A 20,731-nucleotide genomic window follows, 5' to 3' on the forward strand; every position below is an offset into this window, starting at 1 on the left:
AAAGATAGTTACTAGTTCTGACTCTTCATTAGTACTTATCTGTGATACTACTTAACACTAAGTTCAAAAGCCTAAATGTTACCCTGAGATAATTAAATATTGTAATCTTTATGCTTTAGCCTTTGTTTTCTATGTTCTATGTCTCAGTATCTTACACACAGGAAAAAGTAAAAATACACACCATCATACTATAAATTTTTCCTCCAAAAAATGAAAAAGCCTTTTTGAAAACAGGGAAAAGACAGTTAAATAGCTTGAGGTGGGGGAGTGTGGTAAAACATACTATTTCTCCTAACACTGAAATTCTCAAATTACATTATATTTAATAAAAAACTGTATGTGTGGAAAATTTCATAAAAAGAAAATGTCTGTATCAAGGGTCTAACAGAAAAAATAAAGCTTTCCCTAATAGTGAAAAACATCTAGTGAATAAGTTGCTCATTAGAAACTGTTTATTACAACAAATATTATTAATTTTATTGCTTCCTTACTAAAGCATGTGAAAACAAAGAATACACTTTAGTACTAGAAGTTTATTAAATGACATTATTCAGGTCTGTCTCTATTCCCTGAAATATTTTTATTAGCTCTATTGTATCCTCTGTCAATATTTTATAATAAAGCAAGAAAAAATTGCACATACTTACAACTTACGGATCTAGAAAAATCCAAACCAAATAACTCATCTTTAGCTTAGTGCATTTTATTTTATTTATTTATTTATTTATTTATTTTGGAAAGAGTCTCGCTCTGTTGCCCAGGCTGGAGTGCAATGGCACGATCTTGGCTCACTGCAACCTCTGCCTCCCGGGTTCAAGCAATTCTCCTGCCTCAGCCTCCCAAGTAGCTGGGACTACAGGCGTGTGCCACCATGCCTGGCTAATTTTTATATTTTTAAGAGATGGGGTTTCACTGTGTTGGCCAGGCTGGTCTCAAACTACTGACCTCGTGATCTGCCCACCTCAGCCTGCCAAAGTGCTGGGATTACAGGTGTGAACCACTGTGCCCAGTCAGCTTAGTGCATTTTAAATGTGATATTAAAATATTACTCTGGCCAGGCACAGTGGCTCACGCCTGTAATCCCAACACTTTGGGAGGCCGAGGCAGGCGGATCACCTGAAATCAGGAGTTCAAGAAGAGCCTGGTCAACATGGTGAAACCCCGTCTCTACTAAAAAATACAAAAATGAGCTGAATGTGGTAGCATACATCTGTAGTCTCAGCTACTCGGGAGTCTGAGGTGGCAGAATTGCTTGAACCCAAGAAGTGAAAGGAGGTTGCAGTGAGCCAAGATTGCACCACTGCACTCTAGCCTGGGCAACACAGTGAGACCCTCTCTCAAAATAAACAAATAAACAAACAAACAAACAAAATAAAATACTACTCTGGCAACACACCAATATGAGACTATGTATTTAATGAAACGCAATGAAGTATTAAATCTTTCTAATTATAAAATACAGAAAAAAATGCATAATCAAGAAAACCAATTCACTCATCAATTTTAAATTTTAAAAACATTATATCATATTTTTTATTTGTTTTAAGTAGTACTTTTTAAAGTTTATAAACTCAATTCTTAGTCTAGCACTTCAGAAGTTCAGAAGGGAATTTATGATTGTAGTCGAAACACAGTGTTTCTGACATTTTTTAAAAGCCACTATGAAAACTAAAGCAAAACAAAAAATAATTGCTTAGATTAAGTTGAAGATTAAATTAACTAGTTAAATGATGGTTACATTTCCTTTCATTAAAACTGTGACTATATTAATACTTGATATATTTCAACACTTTATGATTGAAGATTACTCTGTTAATAGATGAGTATAAATTTTTCTCTGAAGATTAGATGCTTCTCATAGAAGTTTTAAATTCTTAATATTAATTCAGTTCTCCGATTTGCATAGCTTTATCAAAATAATCTCTGTATTCCTACCTTCAGTAGAATTATCCCTAAGTTTTCATTTACCTCCTCCCTAGTTTCCCAACTGTAAATATTCTTAATAGTCCCCTAAGAATGCACATTCCATCCCATGGCTCCTTCTGTGGTTAAAGACTTCTAGAGTGGACTGCTAAGGTCTTCACATTCGCATTCATACCATGTGGTATGAGCTTTCCAGGAAGCATGAAATGAAAAAGGGGTTACAGAGCAGCCCCACTTTTCTAGAGCGGTTCATACATTCATCACTGGGATGAACAAAATGCACTCACAGGCAAGGGTCTAGCAAGTATTTCTTCAAGTCCAACCAAGAGAAGATAAATGAAAAAGACAACAAATCCCACAAAAATAGATAGCTTTTCTAATCACTTTGCCGACTGATTATTAGGCTATACAAACTGATAGAATGTCTGTAGGGATAGATTTGGTTTCCGTAAAACAAAAATGGGCCCCACAGCAATCACTGGAAACAAATAAAGGAAAAGGAGGCCCTGAAAAAGATGAGAAAAAAGGAAGCTATATTAAGTTCTCTAATTTAACTGCTAGGTGTTGACAGTATATTCTAATTTTGCCCCGTAATTTTAGAAGTTATATAGCAGATACTTGTTATCTAACAAAAACGGATTTTTAGTTACAGTTAGGATATAATCTTAATTCTCAGTGAGTCAACTCCAAAATATATATATGGAAGAAATGGTATTCAACTTTCTCTTCTTGTAAATAGCAGACGGGGTAATTCAGACTAGTTGTCTCTCTTAAAAAAACTAGAAAAGATAGACAAAATATTTTTCTTAAATCCGTTTGTAGACATCAGACAGCTAACAAATTAGTGAAGGATTACTAGACCAATACCCATGAGGTAGATGAAAATTCTGAGAAGCGGGCAGCATTTGGAGCTGCATTTGCTCCAAGAGTATCACCCCATCAGGAAGAACCAGGTGAAAGATCCAACAGCACTTTTGACTGTCTCTGTTGTCTATGGAAACAAAAGGTGGAGTCCAGAGTCTGGAAAAGGTGGAAGCTTAGTAACCCCCATCCTCAATTGTAAAGGGATTGCAAAATGTGAATCAGAGACTGCAGCCCAGCCTTCAGGAATCTGAGTGGCTCAGAAGTCTCAAATCCTGAAACTAGAATAAAGTTTGTAAGGGTCACCAGAAATCTGGCAGAAGTAAGTAAAAATCCTTTCTGAAGGAAAAGAACATTACCCGAGGCCTCAAGTTATTTCTACAAAATGCTCAGCACAGAATAGACAAAACTGAAAACAAAAATAGGCTTATGAAGAGGTGGGATCACATGAAAGAGAAACAGCAAAAAATAACAGGCAATAGAAATACAGACTTCAGGCCGCGCACGGTGGCTCACGCCTATAATCCCAGTACTTTGGGAGGCAGAGGTGGGCAGATCACCTGAGGTCAGCAGTTCGAGACCAACCTGGCCAACATGGTGAAACCCCGTCTCTACTAAAACTACAAAAATTAGCTGGGTGTGGTGGCGTATGCCTGTAGTCCCAGCTACTTGGGAAGCTGAGGCAAAAGAATCGCTTGAACTCGAGAAGCAGAGGTTGCAGTGAGCCAAGACCACGCCACTGCATTCCAGTCTGGGCAACAAAGTGAGACTCTGTCTCAAAAAAAAGAAATACAGACTTCAGATATAGAAATTTATATCTGAAGTCTGCTGTTTCCAAGAAAAAGACAATATGAGCATTTCGGTAGCAAACTTGAAACTATAAAAATGACTTAGAAGATTTTTAAAGAACCAAATTTCTATATATGAAAAATACTTAATAGACGGGTTTAAAGGCAAATTACACTCTAGCCTGGGTGGCTCGGAGCAAGACCCTGTCTCTAATAAACAAATAAATAAATAAAGGCAAATTAGATCTCTCTGAAGGGAAGAGAAGACTAGAGAAGAAAAATTAGGTAAAGCGTATGTTGTAAAATTTTAACTGGGGAATCTGGATGAAAGATATACAGGAGTTCTCTGCACCATTCTTGCAACTTTTTTGTAAGCCTGAAATTATGACAAAATGAAAAGTTATAAAACATGAGGATAAAATAAACACAATGGCCCAATAAATAAAAGCTGAGAGAATTTACTGATAGCAAACCTGCGCAATAAGATATGCTAAACAAAGGCTAAACGATGTAGCACATTTGGCTAAAAGAAAATGGTATCATATTAAAACTCAGATCTACAAAAAAGTGAAAAACACTGGAAATGAAATGTAGATAAATATAAAAGACCATCCTTTTTCTTAATTTCTTTAACTGATTTTTGAAGGAAAAATAATAACAGAATATCTATAGGGATATATAATAGTCTATTTAATATTAACAATACATATTTATTAACAATAAATAACTGCATAATGTTTAAAAAATGTGAGATACCTCAAACAACTGCACTATTGTTTATACATACAAATTGATCTTGCCTCCCACAGTGGCTACATAGAAGGCTATGTACTTATTATAATAATGCTGCCACTATTTTAAATATTTGGAACTTCCTATTTGGGGATACTTTCAGTGATAACTTATGAATCCAGAACCTGTCTCATTACTTGATATTTTCAAATGTCTTCTTACCTAAAATAATAATGCCCATCCTGAGCATCTTTTCATTCATTGTAAAAGTCTCCAAATGACTTCTGAATATTTCTAAATAATAAATCTAACTACATATCAGTGTTGCTGAATTAAAAGTTTTGTCATTTGTGGTAAAAATATTTTTTAATGAATAGTTATAAAATGTTCTGAGAAATAGCAACAACCACTGACTTTAAAATCACTGGACATATTGACCTTACAAACATTTTGACATTTACCTAACTAGACAAAATTATTAACTAATATATAATTCTTTTCAAATTTTGAGAAGATATTTTAATAAAACCTCATTTATTTAATGGTCACTTAGCAATCTCAACTATAAAGGCGGCAACAGTGAATCAGACAATAGAAATAACTAACAAAAATAGTCTTTTGGTTTCTAACTCACAAGAGATTAGGAACACCAAATTAGGAGAAAGAATAGTGCTGCTGTAGACCAGAACAGTGACAGACTGGCAAAAACGAGAACTCAGAAACTCTGGGGCTTTTCAGATAAGTGCACACTGATCCGAATACTTCCTAGTGACTCTGAGAGCATCATTACTTGCCTAGCACAAAATACTGTATATTTGGAGATAGGGCCTTTAAAGAGGTGACTAAATCAGAATGAGGCTGTTAAAGTGGGCTCTAATCCAGTTTGACTGGTGTTCCTACAGTAAGAGGAAATTTGTACAAAGAGAGACACCAGGAGTTCCTGTGCACAGAGGCATGACCATGTAAGGACAAAGCAGTGAGAAGGAGGCCAGCGACAAACCAAGGAGAGAAGCCTAGCACAGATCCTTCCCTTACAGCCCTCAAAAGAAACCAACCCTGCTGGCACCTTGCTCTGGGGCTTCTAGATTCCAGACTGTGAGAAAACACATTTCTACTGCTTAAGCCACCTAGTCTGTAAAATTTTATGTTAGCTCCAGCAAACGAATACATTATGTATTCTTTATGTTCAAAGATTTCAAATTTATAGCCTGTGTCTGATAAAAGACCAGAAAGAATAAAATTCAAAGTTTAATTTTTCTCTTAAAAGGGCAATACTCAAAACCACAATGAGATGCCACTTCATACCATTTTCTGTTTCCAAAAGAAAACAAAGAAAAAAAAAAAACACGTGTTGGCAAGGATGTAGAGAAATTGAAACCCTCAGGCATTCTGTAAATAATGTAAATGTATTTTTATACTTACATTATTGTAATGTAAATAATATGAAAATATTGTAAATAATGTAAAATAGTGCAGCCACTGTGGAAAACAGTTTCATGGTTCCTCAGACAGTTGGACATAGAATCACCATATGATCTAGCAATTCTACTCCTAAATATATACCCCAATAAACCGAAAGAAGTCTTAAAAAGATTATTGTATACCCATGTTCATAAGCAGCATGATTCACAATAGCAAAAGGTAGAAGCTTTTTTTGATGAACACCCACGTGTCCATCAACAGATGAATGGATAAACAAAATGTGATATATACATACAGTGGAATATTATTCAGCCTTAAAAAGGAAAGAAATTCTGACACATGCTACAGCTTGGGTGAACTTTTAAAATATTATGGTAAGTGAAATAAGCCAGATACAAAAGGACAAATACTGTATGATTCCACTTATTTGAAATACCTAGAATAGGCGAATCCATAGAAACAGAAAATAGTGGTTTTCAGGGGCTGGGGGCAGGGGAAAACGAGGTGTTATTGCTTAATAGGTGCTGAGTTTCTGTTTGGAATGATCAAGAATTTCTAGAAATGGATAAGTGGTGATGACTGAACAACACTGTGAATATGCTTAATACCACTGAATTGTAGGGTTAAAATGGTACATTTTACGCTATCTATGTTCTACCACAAAACAAAAAAATGGCAATACCTGAGTAAATGGAATGTCATAATCCCTGTAGAAACCAGTTCTTTTTTTATGGGAACTTTCTGTATGTTCAACATCTGAATCAAGGCTGTAGTCCGAACTATCATCACTAGATGGGGAATTATGCTGAAGGGAGGGGAAAGACAAATATGTTACATTTGCAAAAGGAAGAAAATTTTACTAGTAATTAGATAAGCTTGTTTCAGCCAAAGGTACCAACCAGTAGATTATATTATTCCAGGAGACTCTGAAGTACTACTGAAAAATTCTTGCTCCAAAGGCCACCACCATTCCAACTTCGCTGAGGTTTTCTGAGAAGAAAGTATATCTTCCTCTCTGCTCAGAAACTTTATGACATTTTCCTCATTATCCCTTTGACCTAAACAGAAATATTCCGCCCCTGTGCTCTAAAATGATCTACATTTAAGCTAAATCTAAAGAAAGTAAAATTGGCTCCTAGATCACCAAAAAGGGTCATAGAACATGAGTAGAATATGTATTAATTTGTTTTTACCTAAAATGGCTTTGGAGTTCTTATTCTATTGCATGAGTACCCTAAAACTAAAAGATACCAAAACATTACAAATTACAAAAATAAAATAAATCTGACCCACAAAATTGAACAAAAGTGAAATGAAAAGCATAAGTAACTGATAATGATTATTGATGTCAAGTATAATGATAATTGATATCAAGAGTAACCATTTTCAAGTATTAATATAATTTAAAAAAAAAAAAATGGGACCAAATCTTCTCCATCTGGTCAAAATGATTACCCTCCCGAGTTGAGCATTCTCTTTAAAGAGTTCTTACATTTCTTAGCAATGAAGACACTGGCTCTGTGTATTACTATCCTTGCAGTCCCAGCATCTAGATCTAGTACAAACTCAGTAAAAATTTGCTGCAATGATTGAACTCTGATGCTTTTATAAGGGAAGGCTCTGTTTTTCTCTAACCCATCCTGAAATGTTATTTTAGGAAAGACAAATTGCTTTCCTCCATCTTGTTCCTAAATGGTCTGGAGTTTGGTTTTTATGATTTTATTGCTTTTGTCTTTGCTGATTTGATAGGTGATATGAAGAAATATTTTTAAATTATGCTGTCAAATGCTTCAACTTTAAGTATCTAATCATTCTTGGCTAGGATTTAAGATAAATAGTATATATTTAAAAGCCAAGTTTGCTCAGTCACCATGAGAAGGCAGCTCCAGCTCTAAGGAAAACCTTTTACCTGAAAAATACTAGTAGAATTATACTCTGAAAAGATCTGGTCCTTGTGTTTCTTGGTAGGGTAGATTACAAACTCCAAAAAGTCTCAGACTTTTTGACTCTCTGGAATTAATTTCAATAGGCAGTACTTTTCTAGAAAATTTTCCATTTCATCTTGGTTTTAATATTTATTTTCATAAAATTATATACATAAATTTCTTATGATTTTAATTTCCTTTTTGATAGTTATTTCACCCTCAGCATATATACATTTATTTTTCTTTTCCTTTTTATTATTGATTAGTTTGGTCAATGATAAATATGTTGTTGATCTTTTTAAAAAAACTATTGGCTTTCAGTCTAATGCATTCACTTGTGCTCATAACTTTATTAAGTACTTCCTTTTTGTTTTGTTATTATTCTATGCTGTTTGATCATAGCTTGTATTGTTTTCTTAATTTTTTGTCATTTTTAAGTATTAGGTTAAATTTTTCATATGTTTTGTGGGCATGCTTTCTTTTCTGGAAGACTTACTCACCATTATTCCCTTTTATCTTACAATAACAACTATGAAATGTGACCATAGTCCTATCTTGCTTCTCATGTGAAAAAAATGGATGGAATGGGCCAAGAAAACTTTCCTAGCTTCATAGCTCTAGGGTTATCTCTTCTACTGTTAGCATGAAGTATTCAAAAATATGGCTATTTTCTGAGCTATGCCTCTTCTGCTTCCTTCCCCCACTTGTTATCTATTTCTTTCCTTGGCCCTATATGCCTGTTTCTCAATGTAGATTCTACTTCCAGCAGTTACCTCCTCAGTGTGGGACTGTCGTAGAAAGGGATTTGGTTGATTCGTATTAGGGGTTCATCAGGTCCAGATCTTTTCAGCACCATCCAATTTCTGTGGTCACCTTACATTCATGCATGAACTGGTGATAGTATAGCCCCTCCCAGTTTCTGCTGCTGTTTTCAGGCCCATAAGGTTTCCATGCTGGGCATGGACCATTTGAGGTGAATATTTGTTGGCAACTTGGTTTCTGGAAGTCCCTTTATTTTCCCTCTGCTTCATTTGTACTGATGCTGTTGCGACACTGGTCTTGTTGCTGTCTATGGTTTGGCTCCAATCATTTGTATTTTTTAGGTTTATTAGAGATAACTTGTTTCTTTCTTCTTTCGTAGATGTTGTCAATGGGTTTTGGTTGTGTTATCCTAATTCATTCGATTTTAATGGAGAAAATTCAGGGAGTTTCAAAACCTGCTCCTCCATTGCTGCCAACTTGTCCATGATTTCTCAGTCAGCATAGGTTCCCCTTCTTCCCTACCCCAAATACACATAATTCTCCATCCAGTACCCTGCTGTTTTTCTGATAGCATTTGTTTTTCACTTGTGTGTTGCCTCTCTCCTTCCCATTGCAATGTAAGCTCTTTAAGAGCCAACTATTTCACTCACTACTATAACCCTCAGCACATAGCATAAAGGTTTCCATAGTAAGCACTCGATCATACATATAAATGAATACGTAAATAAATAGATGGACAATGCAAATGCACTAATCTGTATCTGTAGAGAATGAAACTGTCTTTCCTTAACCTTCCAATATCCATGTATACAATTTTCCATCAATTAAAATATTATTTATTTCAATCTGTATTAAAATTTAACTGAAGCCTGGCATGGTGGCTCACACCTGTAAACCTGGCAAATTGGGAGGCCATGATCGGCAGATCACTTGAGCCCAGGAGTTTGAGCCCAGCCTGGGCAACATAGCAAAACCCTGTCTCTACTAAAAAAAAAAAAAAAAAAAAAAAAAATTAGCCAGGTGTGGTGGCATGCACCTGTAGTTCAGCTACTCAGGAGGCTGAGTAGGGGAATCACCGAAGCCTGGGAGGTCTAGGCTGCAGTGAGCCAAAATTGTGCCACTGCACTCAAGCCTGGGCAACGGACCCTGTGTCAACAACAAAAAAAGATTTAACTTAATTACTTTTTAAATCTTTAAGATAATTAATATAATCTTTGTTTAGAAAGTTTAATCACATAAATGAAAATATCTAATCCATATGTTTTATAATAAAATCATGACTTCTGCTTTCTAATTTTTAATATATTTCATAAAAATTTATCAAAGAATAAAAAGTAGATTCTAACTAACCTTATGTTTCTCACGTTTTCTCCTTTTGGATTTTTTCTTCTCTCTCTCTTTCTTATGTTTTTTTCTTGATTTTCTGTAGGCTTTCTCACTTTTCTGCTTTTCATTCTCTTTTGCTTCTTTTTCTTGTATTTCTTCAAATCCTGCATCGTCTATTTCACCATCTTCTAATTCGCCATCTTCTCTAAAGAAGGAAAATTTTAATTTTCAAATATCAATTCTAAAACAAATCTTACAGAAAGATTTTCAAAAGAAAAAAAGCATATGCTAAGAATTTATGTTATATTCATTTAGACAAGTGCTTGAAAAATTTTTCTATAAAGGCCCAGATAGTAAATATTTTACATATGCAGGCTGTATATGGTTTCTGTTGCGAATTCTTCTTCATTTAACATTCCTTTAAAAATGTAAGAACCATTCTCAGCAGCCGAAGTTTGCAAACCTCTTAGATTACAATCACTGATTCTCACAAAATGAATGCATGAATAAATACAGTGCTATCCCAAAGTACTGCAACAGTTACCATCTACTAAACTTTCTTCAAAAAAAGGAATTAAACTAAAATGCTACAAGAAACACTCGACTTACAAGAAGGTATTTTTAACTTAGTAGCTCATAGACAGCTATAGTTTTAAACTAAAAGCAACCTAAGAACCAAGAATGGGCTGCCCTTGGGGAAAGAGGATCTAGAATCCGGTTGATGCAGCTTATGGCTTCAGCTTATGGCTTGTCACTATGTGTACAGTCCTTAAATTATTATTTTATTTCTAAAAAATAATTCTTTAAATAGATAATACAGGCATGTGGCTTAAAGGGAAACCTCAAAAGGCACAAAAGGATCTGTCTCATTTTAGGTTAAAAAATACTGTATCACTATCAAATAATTAAACATTTCTTCATTTGAATATCATAACTTCTTTTTTCTTTATTATATGTTCCCTTTCCTGTGCTTACATATTTTCAGAAATTTTAGTAGATGTGCATAGCAGAATTTGTATTTTGTACTTAAATATTATACATTTCATGGCTGTATATTTATTTGATCAAGTTCTTTTATATCATAAATAATTCACATGGAGCTGGGCATTTGACTGCTTGCCGATAACTCAGCAATAAGCATTTTAAGTGTGAAGTTATTCTTTGGTTGAACTTTATTCTTGATATGGGGCTTACTTAAGAGTCAGATATCTGGTCTACAGAAATTACCATGCTCAGGAATTTTGACCTGTATCGCCATGATGCTTTGCACAAGGGCTGCACCAATTTAGATCATCTTTGGCAGTGAATCAGTGGATTAGTTTTACTACAACTTTACTAATGGTGGTGGTGGAATTTCAGTTGCTTTTTTTTTGCCAGCTTAATAGGTCTAAAATTTTACTTTCTTTGATGACTAGTGAAGTTGAATTTTCCCTGCCTGTTATATTGCATGCATACTTTATCTGTTTGTGTCACTGTCCTTCTTTTGGATTGGGGTCACACCATTTTTTTAAGCTTATCTGTATAAAATTTTATTCAAAACTAGTACTGTTGGTCATATTTAATACAAATGATTTTCCTAATTTGAAAAAAAAAAAGTTTTTAAAAAGCTTTTTTTTGAGACAGGGTCTCACTCTGTCACCCAGACTGAAGTGCAGTGGCACAATCTCAGCTCACTGCAACCTCCGCCTCTCAGGTTCAAGCGATTCTCATGCCTCAGTCTCCCCAGTGCTGGGATTACAGGCACATGCCATCACACCCGACTAATTTTTGTATTTTTATAGAGATGGGGGTTTCACCATGTTGGCCAGGCTGGTCTCAAACTCCTGACCTCAAGTGATCTGCCTGCCTTGGCCCTCTAAAATGCCAGGATTACAGGCATGAGCCACCATGCCCAGCCAGTCTATATTAATTCTTACCAACAAAGTAAAACACTAAGTAAACAAACAAACAAAAAAACAAATTTTCATACAGATAGTAACAAAACTCAAGCCACAAAACAATTCCTTAACGTGAATCTGTAAAAAGGCTTCATAATAAAACTATAAATCAAATTTCTTTCCAAATACTAGTATCTTTGCTATTGTGGAGGTTGAATCCTAGAAACAAGCTGACTTTTATATTGATTACGACATTTTTAAAGATGGAAACCAAAATATTCATTAACAGTATTTTAAAATGCAAATGAACCAATCGATACACATGGAAAGATGAATACATAAAACAATTTTAACATTTAATCATACTTCCAAAACACTATAGTTTGAAAAAATGCAAACTACTACAAATAGTACATGCAGAAAGGCAAATGTCTATGTATATATGGCAGCAAATGAAAAACAACTAAACTATGGTGTGTGCATTTTAAAGGTAATTTAGAATTACCAGGTATGTGTAATTTCTAAAACATGAAACTGATAATGTCACTCTCCTGCCATAAATCTTCAATGATATGATATGATATCTCAAATCTGCTTCAAAATAATCCACTACGGATAGTGGACGTGGTCTTAATAAGATTGGCCATGAGTTGGTAAACTGCTGAAACTGTGGGATGTGTATATGAGGATTCATTCTATTCTTTATACATTTAAGAGGTTCTGTAATAAAAACATAATCTTCAATGGTTCCCTCTGCTTACTCAGCTACTTTCAGTTTCTCAAGTCTACAAGCCTTAAAAAGTGCCTAAAATCTCTCAATGCCCAGCTCACGTCACCAGCCTCACCACAACTCCTTCACCTGGCTAATTCCAATTCAATATTTCGGATGCAGTTTAGATGTCATTTCCTATAAGATGTCTCCCATTACTACCCAGGTTTAGGTGAGATGCTTCATTCTAAGTACTCCTCTGCTAGCTCTCATTTCTCTTATCATTGCACTCTGTACATTATGTCAAATGACTTGTTTGTTCGTTGGTGAAAGCAGGGTGTATGACTGTCTTTTACAGAGGTATCTCTAGCACCTAGCATGGCACTTTGCTATTTACTGAATGACTGAATGTATAATACCCATAACTCTTGCATCGTAGAACAGGTATATGATACTATCCTAAAGTGGCTATAAAGTCACTGGAATTTTCCCCAGCTTCTATTATAAAATCAAAGAGATATATATTCACTTAGACTTGAAAATTGCTTATGAGGCAGTCTTGACATTCTGGCTATTTCAGTTAAAATGTTTTGAACTTTTATAAACTATAAAACCTTATAATCCAAAAAAATGAGTGCACCTATTCACTAAAAGACAAGTATAAGAATGTTTTTGGCAGCTCTAGTCATAATAGTAAAAAATTATAAACAACAAATCTCTATCAACAGGCAAATAGATAAATAAATTATACTTTATTTATATCAGAATACTAAAAAGAAAAAAATTAACAACTGCTACAAAAAATATAGAGGAATCTTATAGACATAATGAGGAGCAAAATAAGCCAGACACGAGACAGTACTGTATGATTTCATTCATAAATGAAATGATTTCATTTTCGACAGATTGTCTGTCGAAAACAGACAAACCAATATATAACAGAAGTCAGAATAGTGATTACCTCTTGCAGAAGTGCAAGTGACAAAAAAAGGGGTATTAAGGAAACTTCTGAGGTATTGAAATATTCTGTATATTGATCTGTGTGGTGATTACTATATATACACTATACGTATTTGTAAAAACTCATCAAGTTATACATTTAAGTACTGTGTACTTTGTTACCTATATTTATACAATAAAATTTAAAACACAAATGACAAAAATATCTGTAAGTGTTTATCCTTTCTTTTATTGCCTCTCTCCTTCAACGTGAGCTCCTTAAAGCATAAAAAAAATTACACCTGGAAATCACGCTTCATATTTAGCATTTTAACTAGAGGTATTTAAAAACAAAGTACACAGGCTAAAAATGCCCATAAATTCATGTCCTACTTTACATACATTATTTAAGTGTGAAATATGGGCCATTTATATTTGTTATGAGACATAAAACATTGCAAACTTTTAAAATTTTCTCTTTATTTTCCCTTACCCTACTTATTTCAGCATTCATACAATAGCAGATTTAAACTTGTACATTTTTGTATGGCTACAAAAAATGTGAAAGAAAGAGAAAATAGAGAACAACAATTCACACTATGAACTGCTTCCAAACTCTTTGAAAGTCAGTTTTGGACACATGTGGAAAGCATGTGTGGTATCATGGAAAGAGAAGGAGATTTCATGGGAGGAAAGCTGGATTCTTACTCCAGCTCTATCACCAAAATAAAAAAAAAGCTTTCTTAATTGAGCACCTAGTAATGTATCAGATACTAACTTAGTGATCTTGAGAAACACCTAGAAGAGGTAACAGAAATAATTAAGACTGCTTATCATTCCCCAGATTTTGAACTACCTTAATACTACAAGAGCTGTTTTGTTTACTAAAGATTTTTTAAAAATGTAATACATCAAATAGATAAGTTCCTAAGTCAATTAATTATATATAGGTGATGTTTTATTAATATAAACATAATAGAGAGATTATGTCTTTTTTTAAAAAGGAGCATATTCATGTTCTTGTACCAATGACTGGTAAATAACTGTCCAGTTAATAAACAAAATTAATTTTAATAGATTTTATCTCTTAGGCAAATCTATATAGATACAACGTAGATTAGGAGTTGCCAGGTAGATTAAAGGGAAAAACAGGGAGTGACTGCCAGTGGGTAAAGGGTTACTTTGTGGAGTGGTGAAAACATTGTAAAATTAAATAGTGGTAATGACTGTACTACTCTGAATATACTAAAAACCTGTACACTTTAAAAGTGAAATGTATCTCAATAAAGCTGTTATTTTTAAAAACAGTTAAAAATATTTTTTCTCTAGATTTAAATATTTAGATTGGAGACAACTGGGGAAAATCGTAATACACTATGATATAAAAATTCAAGACTCTGAAAATGGTCAGTACCCTTGTCATTCATGATGTTCTTATTTTAAGGTAATTATTCATTAAATCTTTACAAACTGATATGCCTTAATAGAAGATTCTACTTTTTTCTATTCTGATATTGATGGCTATTAAAATAAATTAACCTAAACTATTCAGTCTTACCTCCACAGGTAGTTTCTGCTTTTTCTTTATGCTTGCCTAAAGGCTCCTGTTACAAGCTACAGATCAGAAACTGAGTCTTCTGGAAGAAACACAAAAGCCTCTATAAAAGACTATACAAGTACTCCTGATAGATGACAGTACAAAGACATTACTCATGAATGCAAACTTCTTGGGATAATATGAAAATCACAAAAAAGACAATCTTCAGAATGTACCAAGTGACTGTGTCGGAATCTCTAGGATTTCTTTCCAGTCCAGGAGCAAGCGACTTAATAGAATTAGACTGCTTACCCTAAGACCAACAGAACAAAATTTCCTAGATGTTTGAAATGATTACTTGTAACATTTTTCTGTTTCTGCTTTTGTACAAATTCACACAGTCATTTCTTCCTTACTATAGATGATAGGGTAGGATAACTGCTCTGTACTGCTGCCCTGGAAAACTTGCATGCCTCCACACAGGCCACTTAGGTAAGCCCAACGATAGGCTGACCTAAGCCTTGGCAGAATGCCCCGTGTTCCTTCAGAATACGGAAAGACAGGCAGTCTTGTGAGGTGCTGCTACAAGGCTATTTCTTACCTACCTCCATATTTTGTGGGAGCTTGCTGGGAGTCAGTTTCTCATCCACCTTCCCTGGTTCCATGAGGTCTGAGATTCACCACCTTGCCCACTCCTTAGGATGTAGCCGTAGGCTAAAAAATTGCTTAGCTACAGGATGGAAACTGTTCCTCAGCAACAGAGTGCCCACCACTCACATTACCTATCATTTGGCCCCGTTTGGTTTCAGTGTTATCCTGTGGATGAGGGACATGAGGAGCTGACACCATGCTGATCATGCATTTGTCTATGTAATTAATAAACTGTCTGAATCTGTCAGCATGCTTGATAGATAACTTGATTGAGTCTAGGCTTTGCCCATGCCTACTGTGATCTTTTCCCTCAACCTAAATAGCACATGTATAGCTCTCTTGATTAATTGTTAAACTAACTCCCTACCTTACCCCTACCAAACTAGATATTTCTCCTCAAGGAAAATACTGTCTGCTCATACTGGGGCCATGGAAGATCCACTTGACATGAGTTTTTGTGATTTTCTGTTCATCTCAAAACTTGGCCTTGGGCATTTGTATCTTGGATGGCTTTCCGTATCTCCATTTTCTCTTTATAGTTTCATAAACAGTTCCTTTTGAAAAATTACTGGTAAAATCTGATGAGTATCAATAGTTTTCAAAGTGTTTTTTATCTTTATCCTTTATCCAATACATTCTTACACCTTCTGAAATTATTTAATTTGCAGAAACTTAGCTTACCCCTTTTTGACTATCTACAGCAATGGCAATTTTTACTTGGTTTGTTTTACTACTCAAGCCCATCTTAGAATTTGTCAAAGCCTCAACCCAAATATAAAATCCTTCAGGAATGAGACTTAGTACAAATATATGGGCAATATTATAAATTTTAATTAGCCTAATGGCCTCCAAAGTCCTGTGACAACCTTTGCAATTTTTGCTTAACTCTATGCACCATATCTCTACCCAAGAGATAACTGAGAATTCCTTTCTTATTTACTTTTGTTACAAGTAATTCCTCTTTTGTTTTTGAAACTACAGGTGGCTCTCCTAATTTTTACCTCCTGAATCAACAACATATTTACTTATATTTGCCTCATTAGAACCTAACTTGCATATACACATAATAACTCTTGGTAACAATGTAATAATTAGATGATTTAAGAGACTTCTCATGTCTTCCAGGAGATCATGCTTACCTGGGAGTGTCCGAGAGGACACTGATCTCCCTGGATGGGGGTTACAAAACTCGAAAAAGCTATCAAAACTTGGTTAATAATGCTGACTGAAAAGATTAAGCCATAAAGCCCTAGAAGTATAACAAACTAATCTAAAATAATTAATCCAAGTGGTTACGGGTAACAGCATAGCTTTAGATTTCTTAATGGCACGCCAAGAAAAAAAATAGGACATATCACTAATATTCCCTGATGATTGTGGAGGGAAGGTTGACTAACCTATAGCCAAACTGAAAGAAAAGACAATCTAGCTAATCACAAGTGGACTCAGAAGGACCCTTGAGCTCTGATCTCCTGGTCAAAGTAAGGAAATCTTTGGTCATCAACCTAAAGTGACTTCCAGTCTCTCCTTATCATCATTCTGGTTATTCTTGTCTCTCGTTCTTCTAATGCCTGGTCTCCAGAGCTGTATATGCCACTGCATAGCTGTTATTTCACTGATGGTACAAAAAATTATTTTGCAATGGAAGGAAAAATAAAGGGATTCTGACATTTAGTCAGGCCAAATGCCAAGTCCTTCAGTCAGAATTCCTACAAAGGTAATAAGCCATACAGCAGTGAATACGTAATCATCTGTTCTATTTCTACAGGACTAAGGGATGGTCAAAATAGGTGAGCTAATTGTTAAAACTCCGCTAGGTTCACCGGATGCAGTGGCTCACACCTGTAATCCTAGCACTTTGGGAGGCCGAGGCGGGCAGATCACGAGGTCAGGAGATCGAGACCATCCTGGCTAACACGGTGAAATCCCATCTCTACTAAAAATACAAAAAGCTAGCCGGGCGTGGTGACGCACACCTGTAGTCCCGGCTGCTCTGGAGGTTGAGGCAGGAGAATGGCGTGAACCCGGCAGGCGGAGCTTGCAGTAAGCTGAGATCACGCCACTGCACTCCAGCCTGGGCAACAGAGCGAGACTCCATCTCAAAAAAAACCAAAACAAACAAAAAACAAAAACCTCTGCCAGGTTCCCAGTCTGTGCACTCAAAAGTGTTGACCCTATGTCCCTTAGCTTAACAAACACTCACATCCCATCTCAGACCTCTTTGTTAAGAATGTCTGTGCTTTTGTGACATAAGCAGAAAAAATAAAATAAAATAAAATAAAATGGAGAATTTCCAGTCCCCAAGTGAACCAATTAGAACGTAATGCCTAGAATTGGCCAAGCACAGTGGTTCACGCCTGTAATCGCAACACTTTGACGGCCAAGGTGGGCAGACTGCTTCAGGTCAGTAGTTCGAGACCAGCCTGGCCAACACGGTGAAACCCTATCTCTACTAAAAACACAAAAATTAGCCAAGCGTGGTGGCGGGTGCCTGTAGTCCCAGCTACTTGGGAAGCTGAGGCAGGAGAATCTCTCGAACCTGGGAGGCAGAGGTTGCAGTGAGCTGAGATCCAACTATTGCACTCCAGCTTGGGCGAAAGAAATGAGACTCTGTCTCAAAAAAAAGGAACTTAGCGCCTAGAATCCCTCCCAACATGTAATAAGCTTTATTTTCTTCTTCATCCATCTCTTCCACTTTCTGTGTGGCGAGAAACATTACTTAACCAGCAAGCAGATTGATTTAGATTTATTTATTTAAGCCCTGGTGGTATTTATATTATTCCTTAGAAGTATTTATAAAATATTTTATTGAGGCCTGGCACGATGGCTCATGTCTGTAATCCCAGCACTTTGGGAGGCCAAGGTGGGCGATTACCTGAGGTCAGGAGTTCGAGACCAGCCTGGCCAACATGGTGAAACCCCATCTCTACTAAAATTACAAAAACTGGCCAGGCATGGTGGGACATGCCTATAATCTCAGCTACTCAGGAGGATGAGGCAGGAGAATTGCTTGAGTCCAGGAGACAGAGGTTGCAGTGAGCTGAGATCGTGCCACTGTACTCCAGCCTGGCCGACAGAGTGAGACTCTGCTCCAAAAAAAAAAAAAAAAAGAGTATTTTATTAAACAATCTATAAAATATGTAAATAATCACATAATCACAGTTAAAATTCTAGAGATTAAGATGAAACTAAGATTAGCTTACATAGTGTATGCCAGAAACCCCTAACTAATTTTTAGATGTGAGTGGCAAATCTGGCTTTGAGCTTCAAGAAACAAAAATTAGGCCTAAGACAACAGTACTTCCAAGACAAAAAACAGACCAGTTGCTCAAGAAAACCACACTTTGTTTTCTGAGAGTAAGATCAGAGAGAAATTTCTCCTCTGAGTCCTCATAATGACAATATTACCTGATGTAATGGACAGTACTTGATATGACAGACACTGTCCTCAAGAGTGTCCATACAATCAATGCAACATTTTATTGCTTACAGAATATGCCAATTTGAGCCAAGGGCACACTACCAAAGTTCAATTAAGAAAAAACAATTATGTAAAGGAACAAAGTACTACTGTGCGAGTACACAATTGTCTGACATTCTGACTTAATCCAGAGATGAAATCCAAAATATCTGGAGTTGCAATTCTTAAAAACTATATGCATGTAAAAATTGTATGTCCTTCCAGCTTAAAAAAAAAAAAAAAGGCCATTCATTCATTTAACATGTATTTATTCACCACATTCTCAGTGGGGATACAATGGCAAACAAAAACAAGAAAAAGACATGATTTCTTCTCTCATGAAGTTTTTAATCTTGGGGTAGCACAGACACCGAAGAATCACACAAATAAACATAAAATAACCACACAAGTATATGAAGTAGGTAAATGGTGCTATGAGTGCACACAACAGGGGAAAGTCATCCGTCAGGGAAGTGTGGAAGGCTTTCCCTGAGGAAGTCGTAAATAAACTGAGATGAGGAGTCTGCCTGAGAGACAGGGGATGGGGAAGGGACCTCTGCAAACAAATGAATAGGATGAGCAAAACTTCTGTGTACAAAAGAGTATGATACACTATAGGAACTGAGACAAGGCCAGTGTCACTGAGTCATAAATGTGAATTACTTCAATTCCTCAGGAGTTATTTGAATGTTTGTCAGGAAATGGTGGCCACCAGGGCAGACCAGCTGGGTGACAGCATGGGATTTGGAGTTATAAGATGCTATAGGTTTTTTTTTTTTTAATTGAATAGCATTTTTTTAAGTGCTCAGATAACATTAGTCCAAACCTTTTATTGTACAGGTTTTTCAAAAGGTGGGCACGGTGGTTCATGCCTATAATACCAGCACTTTGGGAGGCTGAGGAGGGTAAACTGGTCAAGCCCAGGAGCATGAGAGCAGCCTGGGCAACACAGTAAAACCCTGTCTCTATAAAAAAAATACAGAAATGAGCCAGGTGTGACGGTGTGTGGCTGTGGCTCCAGCCATTCTGGAGACTGGGGTGGTAGAACCGCCTGAGCCTGGGAGGTCGACGCTACAGCAAGCTATCATTGGGCCATTGTATTTCAGCTTGGGTGACAGAGACCCTGTCTCAAAAAAAAAAAAAAAAGGTAAAAAGGCTTAACCATATGAAGCTAGAAAATCATATAAAGCTAGAAAATAGGTCACCCTATTTCATTTCAGGGTCCCAGATAAGTTGGTAAAGAGTGGTTCAGGGCCAGGCGCAGTGGCTCACACCTGTAATCCCAGCACTTTGGGAGGCCGAGGAGGGCAGATCACGAGGTCAGGAGATTGAGACCATCCTGGCTAACACGGTGAAACCCCGTCTCTACTAAAAAAATACAAAAAATTAGCCGGGCATGGTGGCGGGTGCCTGTATTCCCAGCTACTCGGGAGGCTGAGGCAGGAGAATGGTGTGAACCCGGGAGGCAGAGCTTGCAGTGAGCTGAGATCGCGTCACTGCACTCCAGCCTGGGTGACAGAGCGAGACTCCATCTCAAAAGAAAAAGAGTGGTTCAGGGCCAGGCATGGTGGCTCACGCCTGTAATCCTAGCACTTTGGGAGGCCGAGGCGGGTGGATCACTTGAGGTCAGGAGTTCGAGACCAGCCTGGCCAACATGTTGAAACCCTGTCTCTACTAAAAATACAAAAATTAGCTGGAAATCGCTTGAATCCGGGAGGTGGAGGTTGCAGTGAGCCGATATTGTGCCGCTGCACTCCAGCCTGGGCAAGAGAGCAAGATTCCGTCTCAAAAAAAAAAAAAAAAAAAAAAAAAAAAAAGA

General features: G+C 36.3%; 1 protein-coding gene across 1 annotated transcript in view; it reads right to left on the reverse strand.

Moving 5' to 3' along the window:
• ZC3H6 (zinc finger CCCH-type containing 6) overlaps window positions 1-20,731 on the reverse strand; it is a 155,719-nt gene that overhangs the window by 30,396 nt on the left and 104,592 nt on the right. The window contains exons 3-4 of the mRNA XM_050753001.1: window positions 9,764-9,944; window positions 6,409-6,531 (exon numbers count right to left, since the gene is read on the reverse strand). Coding sequence (XP_050608958.1) covers window positions 6,409-6,531; window positions 9,764-9,944 — 304 coding nt within the window. The remainder of the gene's footprint in view (window positions 1-6,408; window positions 6,532-9,763; window positions 9,945-20,731) is intronic.

This window comes from Macaca thibetana, chromosome 13 (assembly GCF_024542745.1).
Source record: "Macaca thibetana thibetana isolate TM-01 chromosome 13, ASM2454274v1, whole genome shotgun sequence".
In the NCBI taxonomy this organism is placed as follows: Eukaryota; Metazoa; Chordata; class Mammalia; order Primates; family Cercopithecidae; genus Macaca; species Macaca thibetana.